The 18,083-nt window shown below is 40.3% G+C and overlaps 1 protein-coding gene across 1 annotated transcript in view; it reads left to right on the top strand.

Moving 5' to 3' along the window:
* The first annotated feature begins 381 nt into the window (after window positions 1-381).
* The window catches only part of si:ch211-158d24.2 (multiple epidermal growth factor-like domains protein 9), a 58,808-nt gene continuing 41,106 nt past the window's right edge, over window positions 382-18,083 (top strand). Inside the window, exons 1-2 of the mRNA XM_036578242.1 lie at window positions 382-1,479; window positions 13,168-13,366. Of these exons, the coding sequence (XP_036434135.1) occupies window positions 1,233-1,479; window positions 13,168-13,366 (446 nt within the window). The 5' untranslated portion in view covers window positions 382-1,232. The remainder of the gene's footprint in view (window positions 1,480-13,167; window positions 13,367-18,083) is intronic.

Below are 18,083 nucleotides of genomic sequence, written 5' to 3'. Positions count from 1 at the left end.
ATGAGACCTAGCATACTAAACCTAAGGGCTTAGTCATGAGTTAAAATGCTGTGTTTTAAGGACGAAGACATTAAAATGCAAGAGAACTCCTGGATAAGGACTGGGAAACTGGGAATTAAGTCAGTGGTATGATTATAATGTTTATGTTTTATTAGTAGTACCCTTGCTAACAGAGGTTGGCCTATGCAACGCATTGTACAGTAGGTACATTAGCCGACCAGCAGATGGCGCTAAATTCCTGAATACTATCAAAACCCAACAGCTCTATTGAAGCCTTTTCAAACCACGGGGTGACAACCACAACCACTAAAACACCCACTTAGAACAGTTACAACATCCAGCTTTAGCCCACTCTTAAATCATCACCTACAAAACCACAGTTTAAAAAAAATTCAATCCATTTTATTTTATATCCTGTGCATATATACCAAATACAGGTTTGTATATATGAACCATTTAAACGAAAAGCGATATTTAAGGTACAGTCCTCCCCTAATAATGCAAATAAATAAATAAATAAACAAAATAAAACAAAAAATCAGCCCAAATTGCTTGTCAAAGGAAAAGATCATGCAACTCCAAATGCTACTTGAGGATGCATTCTCTCAATCAGACTATAACCTTATATAAACATGTACAGGATAAAATGTGCTAAATTTGAGTATTACAAGTTTAGATTTAGCGCTGTTTTTTCCATAATACTCCACTTGAACCAGTTTCAGTCTAATCTGAAATGTTACACATCTAAACCCACATATTTTAGCTACTACAAACCTCCGAATGCAAATATGCCACCTATATTACGAAGCACTGCTATAATGAAGCATTGTTTAATTCAAAATTGTGCAGTAAAGAACATAAGCAGGCATTTAAATTCGTGTATTAGAAGAATCCACAGCGCTACGCTCTGCATCGTCTGCCGACCAATCAGCGGCGTCAGCGATGAGAAAACGCGCTGCAGCGTTGAGCCCTCCCTGCGCTCTGATTGGCCAGATCCGCTGCCTGTTTAATGCGTATTGTTGTGACGCCTGGTCGCGGTGGATCGAGCACCTTGCGGTGGATTTACAGCCATTGAGAAAAAGGGGGCTATTTTTTTTTCTCCTGACCATGGTGGAGTAACTGCTGAAAGCGGCTGGATTTCTGGAGGAAAACCTCCTCGATGGACATCGGAGGGCAGATGGTGATTGGAGAAGCCCCGGTCTGAGGAGCTTTGTTGAGATCTCGTCCCAACCATGTTTGTCCCGGTTCTCGTGTTTGTGTGCCTGGGTTTGTCCGAGGCAGCGGCCACTGGACCAAATCCAGGCTTCACCCCCACCCTGCCTCCACTGACCCCGGCCACAGCCACCTTCTCCTCCCGGGTGACCACCATCGAGCTCCCCACCACAGACCCCACCACCCCTGGGGCGTTGGGGCGTCAGAAGGCAGGGCAGAGCCTGATGTCTGATAGAGCTCAGCCACATGCCATGGAGAATGGCCAAGGTGAGTCTGCATGCATGTCCAGCGCAAATCATCACACCAGCAGCATCTCCTCGTTTGTATTGTGATGGATGCATCATCTCGTTTTGCACAGCTAGGACAATGGCAGGCCTGTGCTAGACCTGACAGTCATAATATGAGGTGGCTTTTATTATGCCACCAGCACGAGCAGAGCCTTTCATTGACATTGCACCCCATCATCATCATCATCATCATCATCCATCTAGATTCCCCCACAGGCCTACAGCCTGTATACTGTATGTGTTACTAATGGATACTACATTGTTGTTCTGGTAGCCTTTTCATGACCCAGTAAAACAGCCACTTCATATTAGCTTCCATCAGGCCTGTTTCTCCTTAGATGTAGGTTTGACATCTGTAGTAAATGGATTCACCTTGTTTGGCCTACCCTGAGGAAATTCCCCACCAATTGAAATTCCTTATAGGCTAAATAACCTGTAGATTATATCACGAAGCAATTACGTTTCTCAGGTTTGGGCTCCTGCTGGAGGTCTTTATTCACTTTGGCCTAAAGCGTGCCCGTGCTGCTAATGAACCTGTCACTGTCCCATCGCCGGGTTGTATTTATTTCTAATTCATGACCTGCAGGCTGCACCACTTAAAGGGGAATTCCACCGAGTTTCCAAAATTGCTCTAGAATTCAATCGTTGAGGAGTGCTTTCAATCCTTCAGAGTGGTTTGGTGTGAAATGGTTCAGATGTCTTTACAGTGGTGGTGACAGGAACCAGGAGTCGCCATGACTACAACACAAACATAGCCATTTTCTTTACTATCCAAAACCACCAGTGAGCCTACATGTGTCTTCTGAGCTTTTACATGTACTGATGATGATGATGATGATGATGACCCCTCCACCATGAACATGTTTTAAAAAGACATTTTAGGCCAAAAACTGTCTCACATAAGTATTGTAAACAATGTCTCAGCATCTTCAAATGTTGGTTTCTATCATCACCTCTGTGAACAATTATGGCTCCAGAATATAAACAGTTCTTCAGGCCCCTCTGAATGACTTTACATCATTTAGAAATTTGGAAATATTGGTGGGATTCTCCTTTAAAGGTGTTTGTCGATCTAATCTCTATCTGCCCCGTCTGTAGCGTAGGGTTGATTGCCTTAACCATGTTCCTCTGCGCTTAGTGAAAAGACAGAAAACACAATGACTCAAAGCACAGTTACTATAGAAGTCAATGGGCAGATGCTGAAGCAGCTAGAAATAAAGGTTAGGTTGTGAAATGCTGGAGTATTCCTTCGAGTTCATCCACAGGTTTCTGGGTTCTAGCGTAGGACATTGTTAACTGATTATCATTGTGTAATAACAACAATAATAATAACAATAACAGCCATAATAATAATAATAATAATAATAATAATAATAATAATAATAATAACAACACACTTAATTCATGCAATTCGGTTACATTTTAATACTCAGTGCAGACAAAGTAGCTTAAAAAACACAAAAAGGTTGATACAGTGAAACCAGAGATCACTAAGGAAGGAAATGGAGGCTTATAAGAGAAAAGAAGATAAAATAATGTTTGATTATTGCAAATGTTTGTAAAGCTGTTGTCACTGTGATACTAAAGGCACAACGTCCTCAACCCCATTGGTGGAGCTCCTAACAGAAGTAGGTGGTATTGTCCTTTGTAACCTGATCAGCTGCTCAGAGGCGACTTTAAAGTAATACTAGAGCAATTTCAACCTGACACATCTGTAGGATTTAGTTGATTAATAGAAATGAATAGAAACCCCATTAAAGGGGAATTACAATTCTGCATAATTCAATTGTTAAGTTGTGAAGTCATTCAGAGTGGTTTGGTGTGAAATGCTCTGTTTTAGAGAAGCTTAGAGGCAGAATTGTTCACATTGGTGGTGATTGGTGGTGAACTTATGTTTTTCTGATTTTCCACTATGTTACCATCATCAACATTACATATAAAACGTCAGAAGACTCGTGTAGGTTCACTGGTGGTTTTGGATAATAAATAAAATGTCTATATTTGTGTTGTTGACATTGCGACACCAGGTTCCTATCATCACCACTGTAAAGAAAAGAGTAAAGAAGAGTCTCTACAATGAACCATTTCACACCAAACTCTTGCAAATGACTTTGTTTACATCCCAAACACTGAATTATGCAGAATTTTTTAATTTGGTAGAATTCCCCTTTAACTCAGAAGTCATTATAATAGAAGCGAGTGTACAGGCGCTGAAGCTGCCCATTTACTTCTATTATAGAAATGTTTTGAGTCATCATTTTCTTCTTTTTTGTCTTTGTACACGGAAACACGTTAATCATTGTGTTTGATAATCAACCGTATCATAGAAACGAGCCAACCGTGATTAGGTTGAAATACGCTGGACTACTCCTTTAACATGCTCCGCGTAAACGGTAGCTGATCTTCACTGTCTCAGATTTGGAGCAGCCCCAAAAGAGGCCACGTTCACCAGTACAGCTGAACTCCACCGTGACCCCTGACCTGAACCAGCTATTGTTCCTATTGGATGAGGCCATAATCTGGAGACAATGACAGTAAAAGTCTTAAGCATGGACTCAGACTAAGCCTGCTTTTATTACCAGCCTGGGGAGCCTTTAAAGGGCGTTCCAGATGTCCAAACTCATAACTTCTGCTGGACAGTTGAGGAGGTTTCATATGGAAGTGGAATATTGCACGTCCAGTAGCCAAATGTGCAGTGGTTCAGCATTACTACTGGAGGAAACAAACTCTAATAAATTAATTTATTTGTCTAAGAAAATCAACTTACATGACCATTTTACTTTCAGATGTTTCTATTTTAATATCAACAATGAGTGTTGTCAAGAGAAACAAGCCCCAATATGCAAAATAGGGGCTGCTCTACTATCCAGTGCCACTTCAGGTTTCAACTATAAACAGCTAAGGAAATATCCAGCCTGTTCACAGCCTCAATTCAGACCTCTTTTCCTTCAGATTAATAACAAAAACAACAAAATACCAATATTAACAAATCTTTCTTTATAGAGATTTTTTTAATTTTAGTTATTTTCCCAGGAATACAATTAAATGGAACTAAATGCACAATAGCAGAGCTCAGGAGAAAATGAGCCCCAATACTTCTAAGCATATGATAACCTAAACGAATTTTAATCTTGATTAATATGTAACATATGCTGGAATGCTATTTCTTACCTTATGTGAGGTCTAATTAATCTCAATTTAGCAGTAATTAAGTCATTACAGGTGTAACAATACACTGCATCGCATTGTGTTGTATTGTATTGTATTTTATTGTATTGTGTCATAAAATATCTTATTATATTGTATCGTTTTGTGTCGTAACCCATCGTATTGGGTCGTAATGTTTTCTTTTGTATCATATTGTGCTGTAATGTAACAAATTGTATCATCGTAATGAATCGTATTGTGTCGTAACGTATCGGATCATTGCAACATATCATATTGTGTCATATCATATTGTACTGTGTTGAGCTGTAACGTGTCATATTGTATCATAACATATTGCACCACATCGTATTGCACAGCAAGCTAGTATTGTACAGCAAGCTGCATAACTTCACATCTGTTTTTGCTGGGAATTAAGTAAACACATCCTCTGACTTCTGCAAGTATCTAATTATGAAATTTGAAATTATGAAAATTACTTTTTTCAAATCATCCTATTCGCTACACCTTTTTCTTGCCAAGTGATTACAGATCAACTTCATATTTATTCCCAGTAATTAGTGCTGCTTTAAAAATGATTTACGGTCTTTTATACATCCCTATAGAAATGTATGCAAATTATTCTTTGAGCCAGCTATAAAACACTCACTTCTATTCTTATGATATAAATAAACTGGCTAAATGAAGTTCCTAATCAATCACAATTCTACAAATGCACAGCGAATGTAAAACTTACATGTACAATACTCACATTTATATTAAATTCACTGCAATAATTTTACATCATAACACTACTCCAGCCCTGTTTGAGCTTAATGGCACCACATACGCACATCACCTCTGGTAGTTTCGAAGGATCTACCACCCGGCCTTAAAGCAAATCTAGGGGAAACACTGAACATGTTCCAAAAATCCTTTGTTTGCATGAGAAGGTGAGCACCCCCATCTGTTCATCAGATCAGGGAGATAAGTGAAGGAGTGTACACAAACACGGAGAGTAAAGAGTACGGGGGGTGAATCACACCATTCAAAGCACAGCTGTGAATATATAGGTCAGACTCACTCTCACATAAAATCATCAGTAAAAATGCCTACTGGGAAGAACGTGCAGCACTCACTCCATCACATAACAACGTTCAGCTGAACATAGGATGCTTTGGCCCATGTGCAGGGTGTGCAGTGATAGAGTGAGGGTTGTACCTTTTTACCTAAAAAATGCCTTTTCTGATTTTTGGTTGCTCCTCACCTGCGGTTTGATGAAGCACCTTGTTTTTCTTTTTGTGTAAAGTCACATGTGAATAGCACATCCTGTAGCACTGGGCATAACTAGTGCTGTCATACTGGAGGTGCAACGATTCACGATTCATAATTTGATTCGAAACACTATGGTAGTGTCTCGATTAGACTTGAGCCATATAATGAAAATACAGTATACTGCAGTATTTAAAAACTGTATTTTAAAAGTATGTGTTTATATTTTCGAGGGGTCACTGATCGGTGGGGTGGGAGCTCACCGATACATGACACTGATACATAGAAAAAGAGGAAAAATCAGAGCCAGGAAAACGCGGAGAACTTGTAGAGAGGAGAATTATCGCTCTGTAATGTCTTTTCCGGATTTCTCAAACGCTAGAGGGCGCTCCCGAGCGAGTTCAAAATGAATGGGTTACGACATAACCCATTCATTTTGTAGTTTATAAATGCTTAAACATTTTAAAGATAAAAAAATACAATCATATTCTGAACACAGAGCAGCATAAAACATTTTAACACTGCTGTTATATTTTTAAGAGCTTTTAAACTCGAGTTATAGGTGTTTAAAATGGCGCCTCATATATGTTCATGATGTCTGAGTATGAACAGCTAGTGAGCTGCTCTGCTCACCAACCAATCAGCACTCAGTAGCCATAATGTTACTACCCAAAACCTGTTTACAATAGAAAAAAGGAAAAATACAGGTAACTTTTCTTTGTTTTTTTTAGTGAAATACATCCTTCTACGGATGAAAGGATGAAAGGAAAGTTCTGGATGTGTGATTAGAAACTATTTTAACTTTTCGTTTTTAGCTGTTTAGCTCCATTTACCCCCATTCATTGAGGAATCGCTCGTCGGCGCCCTCTGGCGTTTTGCAGTCATGTTTTTGATATTATGAGGGAAATAGGAAGAGGCCAGGCTCCTCATAAACCGGCTCAGGAAAAACCCTGAAAACTAAGCATGTTAAAGACACAAAGAAGGTGTAGAGCTAAGCTCACCACTGAACACATTCAGCTTTTAGTCTAACACCAGTCACTCGACTTTGGCGCTCTCAGATATCCTCTAATTTTAGCTTCAGTTAGCTGGAACCGAGCCTGTGCTGTGCTGTGTGGCACATTTGGCCTGCTAGCTAAGCTCTCGCTAGCTTAGCCAAAACACTACAGTCCCAAACACCACAGAACAGGTTCTCTTCCAGCTTTCTGTCACTCCAACACCAGTCACTCCACTTTTACTCTCTCAGACATTAGTTTGAACTTGTTTCAGCCAAACACCAGAAGCTAGAACCAAGTCTGTGCTGAGGTGTTTGGCACTTTGGCCTCCTAACTCAGCTACTGTTAGCTCAGCCAAAACCCCAAACACCACAGAACAGTCTTGCTCTGTCAGACAGTATTTATCAACTACACTTGATTCAGCAGGACAGCAGTTAAGCTAGCATTGCAGGTTTAATTTAGCCTTTCTGTGCCTTCAGTGCCAGAGCTGTTATTGTGCTAGCTAAGCTAATGCTAACCAGGGCCTCTCACCTCTAGTTAGCAGCACTGTTCGATGTTTCGCAGTTGTCAGATGGATGGTTTGACATTTGTTGAATGATGGCTTGGAAATTGTTCACTCTGTTCACTTATTTGGTGACAATGTAATTGAACTAAGCTTTCTGGTCATTTTTTATTTTGAAATGCGCAGACGGCACAAAAGAGACATGCTTTTACGTCACTTGCACTGCTTTTTATGCCTCTCTGGTCATGCAGTAATATTTATAGACAGTTTGAAAGTTAAACAGGCCTTCCTGAAAATGTGCCATTTGTTAATGTTTCATTTTTCAGATTATTAAAACATACATAAATATTAAAATGTAGAATATTACAGACTTTAGAATGGCACAGTGGAGTTTAGCGACCCATTTAGACAGCTTTCTTAGCAGCACATCTGATCTATCTTACATGCTATAGCCACAAGGTAATCTATTAGCCCCAAGCTAACATGCTTGCTTTGATGCAGTGCAATACAATACAATATTATTCAGTACCCTGTGATACTATATGATACGTTACAGTAGGACAGTATGCCAGGACAACAACAACACTGACCTAAGCTTTGCCCACTACATCACACACATCATAATGCTTCTGCTATGTTTTTGTGTTATTATTATTGTCATATCTAGAGGAGGAGCCCAGTTCTCAGACAGTAACCTCATTTACATGGGAGTGTGTATTTGTGCATAAGCTATAAGCAGCTTAGCGGGTCCCTCTGTGACCCCCCTTAGGGCCAGGAGGTGTTTATTCAGACGCTCTGTGTGTGCTGCTAGGTGTGTCTGGCGCATACAAATCATGTTTTCTCTTCAGCAGGTTCACTTTCAGGTGACCTTTCAGGACATGCACTATGGAAAATGTGCTAATAACGTTGATTATAACAGTTTTATAACAACTTTAACAAATCTAAATAACACTTCCTTTATTTTAAAGAGCCCATATCATGGACTTTTACTGACTGAGTTTTACATAGTATGTAAACACCGTTAAAAGTTTAAATATGTACCATTTAGCCCATACAGTCTGTAGTTGGAAACTTAAACTGTTTTTTTTTTTTGATTTGTGATGTTGTCATAAAACTTTTTGACATCAAAAAAATCATTCACATATATCCACCTGGAGGAAACCCACGCAGACACGGGGAGAACATGCAAACTCCACACAGAAATGACCCTGGGCGCCCGGCCGGGAATCGAACCCAGGCCATTCTCGCTGTGAGGCAACAGCGCTACCCACTGTGCCACCGAGCCGTCCGGTTTCCTCCCATGGTCCAAAAACATGCAGTCAGGCCAATTGGACATGGTTAATTGCCCCTAGGTGTGAGTGTGAATGTGTATGTCAGTCTGTCTGCCCTGCGATGGACTGGCGACCTGTCCAGGGTGTATCCTGCCTTCCGCCCAATGACAGCTGGGATAGGCTCCAGCACCCCACCGCGACCCAGAAGGATAAGCGGTTTAGATGATGTATGTATGTATGTATGTAATCCACCTATTCGGCCTACAGCAGTTTAGCCCCGCCCGCTCACACTGGAGCTATTAGTGTTTAAGTCTGGATTGCTTTCTGAACCAGGCGCAATACAGGGCAGCAAATCAGAACAGAGCTCATTTACATGTATTAGTCTTAAACGTACAGTAACAACAACCAGGCTGCTGTCGGAACAAAACCTTTAATCTCCATTTTTGTCGTTTTTCAGTTTTTGACATAATTTGAAAATACCTGTTGCTCTTTACATTGTGTGTAAATTTCATGATGAATGGATGAACAGAAATGACCCAAAATCACTAGGAAAGAATGTCTGGTTCCATTGACTTACATTAAAAGTAGAGTATGTTTTTTCCTTCTCCTGTAAAGTTACCATTTTGGAGATACAAGGTTTTGTTCAGGCAACAATGAACAGCTTGTTTAATTCTAAGGGATAAAGAATGGTTTGAAAATGATCACGTAAGAATGAGCGAATGAGTTGATGCATAAATCCAAATAAATATCATAAGGGAAAAAAGAAAATGTAGGAAATGGGCGTTGCAGATACCACACGTTTGCACTACTATTTCTGTCTGTTGTTTTCTTTAGTGAAATAATGACAAACGGTAGCACACAGCTCAGTTTCCAGTCAGGTCCATAAATATTTGGACTTCAGTGAAGTTAATGTTATTTTAGCTGTCCTCTGCAGCATATTGGAGTTGAAATTGATAATGAATATGAGCTCAATATGCACTTTCAGCTTTTAGCTTTATTTTGGGTGTATGTTACTGTTCCTCCGTTTTGTTTTTGTTAATTTTCACTGCATATTTAGGCTCTTCTCCATCTCGCTGTCCCTCCTCTCCGCCGTGCTGATCTGTGCTAGCCATGCTGAATGAAATCCTGCTGCTTCTTTGATACCTCATTAATTTAACATGACAAATTTCACTGCGAGAGGGAGAGACTCTTCAGTATGTGGAAGGGGAGGAACGTGACAACAGCCTGGCAGAGAGATTGTGTTTGTTTCCACAAGAAAATGAAAAGGCAGCTGGCTGGAATAGCAGATCTGAGCATAATTCTATGTAAAAAAGCTCCATTTCAGCAAGATAGCGGAAACATCACGAAACAGCGGAATGAGGTTCGGCTGAAGCGTTCGTAATCACAAATCTATAGCAACTGTACACAAATCGAAAAAGAATTTCCGGGATTCCTTTTATCTTTAATTACGTTGCTCTAATTCCTGCCTATTGATCAGTGTGAGGTCAGTCTGGTGTTACTGAGGAGACGAAATGAATTGCCTAATATCTCCAGCCTCAAACTACTCAAATACTGGCTACCCTACAGCAAAAAACATGACTCAAGCTCCTTTAAATTTCAGGCTAACTTTTTTACTAAAGAAAACAACAGACAGACATAGTAGTGCAAACGTGTGGTATCTGCAGAGCCCATTTCCTACATTTTCTTTTTTTTCCCTTATAATATTTATTTGGATTTATGCATCGACTAATTCGGTCATTTTTACGTGAACATTTTCAAACCATTCTTTATCTCTTAGAATTAAACAAGCTGTTCATTGTTGCCTGGAAAAACCTTGTATCTCTAAAATGGTAACTTTACAGGAGAAGGAAAAAACATACTCTACTTTTAATGTAGGTCAATGGAGCCAGACTTTTTTTCCTAGTAATTTTGGGTCATTTCTGTTGGTCCATTCATCATGGAATTTACACACAAAATGAAAATGACAACAGGTAAAGCAGCAGGACGACTTCTGAACTATATAGCACTATATTATCTGCTCAGTTTCTCACTATTTCTCATCACTTTGTATGAAATGTCGAGTGATGCCAGAAAACAAAAGCTTAAAAAGTGAAAGAAAGTTTACTGCTTTCTACTGTGGGTTTGTTTAAACAGCAAATGTCTCGGAAAAAACGTCCATTCTGTCCAGATCAGGCAGAGAAGCTGGTTTGTCTACTCCATTTGAAATTTAGATTCAAACTTACATTGTGATGCCGACACTAACCCCAGATTCAACAGGCTGCCAGATAGTGAAGCAGGTTTCCACTGCTAAAGCGTCCAGTGGCGACATGCTTTTCCAGCCGACACCTGGCATTGCGCACAGTGATCTTAGGTTTGCGGGCAGCTGTTCAGCCATGAAAACCCATTTCATGAAGCTCATATTGCACAGTTCTTGTGCTGCCATTGCTTCCAGAGGCAGCTTGGCGTTCTGTACTGAGTGAAACAACAGAAGATAAACAATTTTCATGCGCTACGTGCTTCAGCACTTGGCAGCCCTGCACTGTGAGTTTGTGAGGTCTACCACTTTGTCGCTAAGTTTTTGTTGCTCCTAGACATTTCCATTGAACAATAATTGCACTTACAGTTGTCTGGGGCAGATCTAGCAGGGCAGGAATTTCACAAGCTGGCTTGTGGCAAAGGTGGCATCCTTTGACAGTGTTTAACCTCTTAGTCACCAGGGTATATTTTGGTTTTTCCATCTGAATTACGTGACCAAATCGTAAGGCAAATTATTCAGTAACTGCATGAAATAAATGTACATTTTTATTTTATTTATTTATTTATTTTTTGTTAAAGCTCCCCTCAAATTAACCTGTGTTTTATGATCATGCACATATTGCTATATGCTTACAATTTACTGCTGAAAGCCAAAAATCTTAGACGCTCTTTGTGTTTTTTTATAAAAATAATTTTTACAGAGCAGATCACTGAAGAGACGCCATCTGTTTATAGTTTATAGCCCAGATTTGTGGGAAAATGGGTCGACTTTCAGTATAAAAAAAATGAGTTCAGCTTCTTTTATTATAAGGGTTTAAAATTACATCACCCATCTATTTGACTGGAAAGAAGACAGTTACAGCTCTCATACGACCCCCACCTTTAGAATGTAGCTTATGAAATATGAAAGTTATGAAGAATATGACGAAGTGCGTTTTGAAACCAATGGTGGTCTCAAGGAGTCCACCATTGGACTTTTAGCTTTATTTTGGGTCCATTTACACCCAAATCGAGTGAACTGTGTAGGAATTACAACCATTTTCATGCATTTGGTTGAATCTGAGCAGATAATATAGTGCTATATAGTTCAGATGTCGTCCTGCTGCTTTTGTTAGCAGTTACATAGTCAGTAAATACAAACGAGTGAGTTCCATTGGCAGCCATACATGCCCACATCATAAGTACCTCCTAACCCTTCTCCATACTCTTCCCTTCCCATCATACTGATACAGGTGGATCTTTGTCTTACCTGTCCAGAAGAAACTGTACAGGCTTTTTATGTTTTTGGCAAACTTTAACATGATCTTCCTGTCTGTGAGGCTCATCAGTGGTTTACATCTTCTGGTTCTGTATTTAATCTGATGAAGTCTCTTCTTGATTATTGACTCTTCCTGGCAGGTGTTCTTGATCTGACCTTGATCTGAATTATTCCTTCATTCACCACAGTTGTTTTTTATGGTATTCCAGGCCGTTTTGTGTTTCCTAAGAATGGTGTTTTTAAGAATGTACCAAATAACTAGTTTTATTTTCCAGCCTAATAATGCCCTGTTTCACTGGCAGTGATGGCTATTTGGACTTCATATTGAAAGTGTGTTAGCATACAGCTCACTGAAACCGGAAGAGTTCTTGGCATCAGATGGGTGGCATTTTGGTTTATACAGCTCATTTTGCTTTTTACATTTATGGCATTTGGCAGATGCTTTTATCTAGAGCGACTTACAATGTGATCATTTTACACAGGTAGGTGAAGGTAGTGTTAGGAGTCTTGCCCAAGGACTCTTATTGGTATAGTGTAGAGTGCTTGCCCAGGTGGGGCACTGAACCCTGGGCTACAGTGTAGAAGGTAGAGGTGATACCCACTACACTATACCAACCTGTACATGCATTCTCTATGTATTTTACATGCTTTAGTGTGACTTTCTTCATTGTCAAAAATGAATCAATCAAGTATAATTTTGATGCCAAAACTGACAAACAAGGAACACTTAAAACATCAAACCTAATAAATGTATTGATTTAATTAAGCTATTTTAGTTTCACATCTTATTTTTGCAGTATAAGTGTTGAGAACTCCATATATTTATTCCAACAGGCTCCCCCAAGTTTAACTCCTGGGTAATAGGAAGACTTTTCCCCAAACTATCGCTTTAACAGCGCTGCTGTGCTACATCTGTATTTGGACAAACGGACATAGTGGACGTGGTGGAAACTGGACATCTCTAACCCTTGCAGTCTCTCTCTTTCCTCCACAGAGCTGGTGTGTAACTGCAGTGCCGAGGGGGCTTTAGACCCAGACGAGTGTGACCGTGACACGGGCCAGTGTGTGTGCATGGTGGGCTACACGGGGCTGCAGTGTGAGGAGTGTGAAGAAGACCACTTCACTAACGGCACGGACGGCTGCCTGCCCTGCGGCTGCGATTCATTCGGCGCCGTCAGCCCACACTGTGACAGGTGAGGAGCACTGTGGGTAATGTAGTCTGCTCAACTGTGTGTTGATGGAGGAAGTGCTTAAAAAAACACAATCGAATTGGGATGTCCTGATGTCCAGTCCAGGCCTGTTTTAACGGACCGGGTATCGCTACATTATTATCAACTATAAATGTCAATGTTGCACAAAAATTTAGCAGCACGCAGAGGAAAACATTTTTAAACATGGTTTATTCATTAAAAACAGCCGAGGGAAATGAACAGGTTTTCGTGTTGGCAGAGACAACAGAGGAGCCAGAAAGCTCAAATTACAGCTAATTGGTAGCACTGGATGTCAAGGAAGTCTCGTCGTCTCGTCGAGGTTTTTTCCTAATCATGGTAGCTTGTTTGTCAGAGAAATCTGTTTTAAGGGTTTCAGACAAGCCTAATTAACAGTGTTTCATGCCAACGTTAAGGCGCTCGGAGTGGCAAAGTACAATGTAACTGTCACGCATCCCGTCAGCTCTAATGCTTCTATGAACTCCATCTCCCAGAATCCTCTGGGAGATCATGTGCCTGCTGACCCTCCACAGCACTCCAGTCATCTCACTCTCCCGAATACCAATCTGGTTCACCTGTTTTTGTTGTCACATACAAGGTCAATCGACAAGGTCAATACAAGTTACCCCGATTAACTGCATGACATCAGTACAGGCCGAATTGGTGACTCTAAACACAAAACACCACATAAAATGTCTCCAAACCTAACCTTTAGTATGAGGCCACTGCGATATTTTGATTGTCATACCACACAAACTGTTTTCCTATGAAGAGAACTGATTCGACCTAAACTGCAAAGATGTTTTGCTATAACAGCATTGGTGCATTATTACACCCTCATATCATTAGATTGTGTTATAGGTTGATCAGACTGCTACTGCTTTAATATACTCTATAAGTATGGGTTAGACTTTAGATCAGTTATTAGTTATTCATAAACACTTTAAACATTAAGGCACTCGGAGTAGCAAAGCACAACGTAGCTGTTATGCATCCCTCCAGCTCCAGTGCTTCTGTGAACTCCATCCTCCAGAATTGTGTGGGAGATCACGTACCTGCTGACCCTCCACAGCACTCACTCTGCCGAATACTAATCTGGTTCACCTGTTCTTGTTGTCACATGACTAGAGGTAGTTAGTTGGCTTTTAGACTAGTTTCCTTGCCAGGCAATGTTTTTTCCTGTGAGAACTACTGATCGTTTTTTTTCTGATCGCCTTTTGTGATATTCTGACCTTTTCTTGGATTCTGTGCTCTTTTGGATCTGGTTGCCTGGGTTTGTTTCATATGTTTGTCCTTCTTTGTATTTTGATCTTTCTGGATTTGACCGTCTCCTGTTCACCGATATTGAGTTTAGGCAAACCTCACAAACAATAAAGCCGGTTTCGTTACAGTAACATGCTTACAAACAGATATAAGCAGAACTTTCAGTTCTGTCAAAGCACAAAATCTGCCTTCTGAATTGTTGGTCTGTAATTTTCTTCGTCATCGTCGTGGTGAAATGCGACGAATTCCCGAATAGTGATCTCAGTATTTGAGTACTGGCGCTTTGAACTGTACTCGAGTACATATGTACATCCCTGTTATCTTGTTGTTTGAGATTCTTTCCATTTCAGAAATCAGTAATCCAAAAGCAAGTTCTGATTTTTAATTCTACATATTATTTTTTTTCATTTATTTGTATTTAATGGAGGTAAATTCCATTACGTCTGCGTCCTAATGTGATCCTACTTAGACTGTCTGAACCTACCTATCTGTCAGACACACACACACACACACACACACACACACACACACACACAGAGCGAGTGATCTTTCCAATTAACACAGATTAGCTCTGCTTTGCTCCCTCTGCCACCCGCTACACTAATTCCACATCCGAGTGGGGAATGACTGAAATCCGAGAATTCCTGAAGTGATTTCTGGGGGTTTTATTCGGGAACACGTGGCGTGTTTAACCTCCACCGCTGAGGCAGTTTAGAGCTGGTTCTCGTTTATTGTGCTGTGTGATGGAGTAGAGTGTTTGGGAATGTGTCTGTTGATTGAGAGACACTTTAAGGGGTCACAGGGTGCAGCGTCCAGATTAAGAGAGCTCAGGAAGCAGCAGCAGGCCGCAGTGATCCTGCCGTGTTTTGGTACATTAGCGCTAATTAATTGGCTTTGATGGGGTCACATCATTGCGATCGATTCCTAGTTTACGTCAAGGTTCCATATTTAACTTAGGACAGGCAGATTTTTGGGTGATTTTCATAAGCAGGTCAACATTTTTAGGGCTTTTATTATGTTTAAATGCTTTTGTTTTTTTGTTTGACAACAAAGAGCTGCAGTTGTCAGTTTTATCTCGGCACGGGGGTCTTTGTGAACAGGTGTGAGTGTGAAATATTTTCACAGCAGGGGGTTCTTATCCCCCCTCGTTGCTCGCTAGCAGCTCAACACAGTCACAACATTTCACATATAGAGAGACAGTGTCCTAGTTAATCTGGTAGCAAAGTTTCAGTAAAAAATATTTTATTTGACTGAAAGTAGCTAAAAATACATAAGTCGATTTCCATTATTGTGGTGGAGTGGGCTACTAGGAGGTCTGCAGAAAGTGGCTACCAAGTATTGGGTCCATTTCTAATGGGGTCCAGTCAGTATATCAGTGGTTGAGTATATTCAGCAATATTGACATCCTTTTTTTTTGTTCACATGGTGAATCTAAACTCAAACACATCACAAAAACTCGTAAAATGTACCCAAACCTAACCGTTAGTATGAGTATACACTGATCAGGCATAACATTATGACCACCTCCTTGTTTCTACGCTCACTGTCCATTTTATCAGCTCCACTTACTATATAGGTGCACTTTGTAGTTCTACAGTTACAGACTGTAGTCCATCTGTTTCTCTGCATACTTTGTTAGCCCCCTTTTACCCTGTTCTTCAGTGGTCAGGACCCCCATGGACCCTCACAGAGCAGGTACTATTTGGGTGGTGGATCATTCTCAGCACTGCAGTAACACTGACTTGGTGGTGGTGTGTTAGTGTGTGTTGCGCTGGTCTGAGTGGATCAGACACAGCAGTGCTGCTGGAGTTTTTAAACCACTGTCCACTCTATTAGGCACTCCTACCTTGTCAGTCCACCTTGTAGATGTAAAGTCAGAGACGATAGCTCATCTGCTGCTGCACAGTTTGTGTTGGTCATCCTCTAGTCCTTCATCAGTGGTCACAGGACTTTGCCCACTGGACGCTGTTGGCTGGATATTTTTGGTTGGTGGACCATTCTGAGTCCAGCAGCGACACTGAGGTGTTTAAAAACTCCAGCAGCACTGCTGTGTCTGATCCACTCAGACCAGCGCAACACACACTAACACACCACCACCACATCAGTGTTACTGCAGTGCTGAGAATGATCCACCACCCAAATAGTACCTGCTCTGTGAGGGTCCATGGGGGTCCTGACCACTGAAGAACAGGGTAAAAGGGGGCTAACAAAGTATGCAGAGAAACATACCACACAAACTGTTTTTCTATGAAGAAAAATGCAAAAGATGGCAAAGATGTTTTGCTATAACAGCGTTGGTGCATTATTACACCCTCATATCATTAGATTATGTTATAGGTTGATCATATTACTACTACTGCTTTAATATACTCTAAGTATGGGTTAGACTTTAGATCAGTTATTAGTTATTCATAAACACTTTAAAAGCTCAGTGAGTGTCTGAGGAAGTTCAGTTTATCTAATAGGCTAAATCCCCCCTGCTGAGACTTGAGTCCTGCTGAGCGCCTTTAAGATCTCTGCAGGGAAACGCTAACCAATGATTCACTAACTCCTAAAGCTAGAATGCACCACCTGTCAGACTCTAACTCACTTTACTGTCTTTTTTAGAAAAGGAGATCATGATATTGTGAGATATTTCATTTGATTTATTTTAGTTACATTTGAATTCGGTTTGTTTTGCGGAAAGAAAACCAAACAACTTTAAACGACGGATAACTTTCGTTTGCCTTGCTTTATTATAGAGTATCTACATTCCACAAAGCCAGCGATAGGACAGAATACATATATACACTCTCGTGCAAAAAGTAGGCCAAGCCCAAAATATACTGGATTTTACCGGTGGTTCTGGCTGGTTAGAGTCCAGATTTAAACCCTGTAGAGAATATTTGGTCTCACATTAAACACGGACTAGTTCGGCAATGTTTTTCAGCTGTTTGAAGCCGTCAGTGCTGAGTGGATCAATACTGACTCTTCTTTCTGTAAAGGACTGTCTGCAAGTTTACACACTACTAATTTACTGAATTTGGTTAATGATTTGATGTTAACACCATTAAAAGCTTAATGTTTTGTCATTTTGGCCCTGGCCCATTTTTTGGTGCAGGGTGTAAATGTAATGTAAGGTAAAAAAGGATCAGAATTGGGTGGTTTTATGATTTAAATAAGGTGAGGCAGGGAAGTTCACTTCTGCTGTATTTGAACACTTCTGCTGCTACAGCTGAACCACAATGTTGTAACATGATTATTCATTGTCTCATTGTGTTAAACAGCCAGTCACCTCCTACTGACAGTGTAGTGCTTTGTTTGATTTATATTATTTGTGGTTATTTAATTTATATACATATTTATTATATAATTAGGTTTTCCCATATGTAAAAAAACATATATGGACATGTTTTTTTATATATTTGAAGTATGTGAATATGCCAAAATACATTCCAAA

This window comes from Colossoma macropomum, unplaced genomic scaffold (genome assembly GCF_904425465.1).
Source record: "Colossoma macropomum unplaced genomic scaffold, Colossoma_macropomum, whole genome shotgun sequence".
In the NCBI taxonomy this organism is placed as follows: domain Eukaryota; kingdom Metazoa; phylum Chordata; class Actinopteri; order Characiformes; family Serrasalmidae; genus Colossoma; species Colossoma macropomum.
The sequence above is the reverse complement of the archived record's forward strand: the minus strand, read 5'-3'. Positions and strand labels throughout refer to the sequence as shown.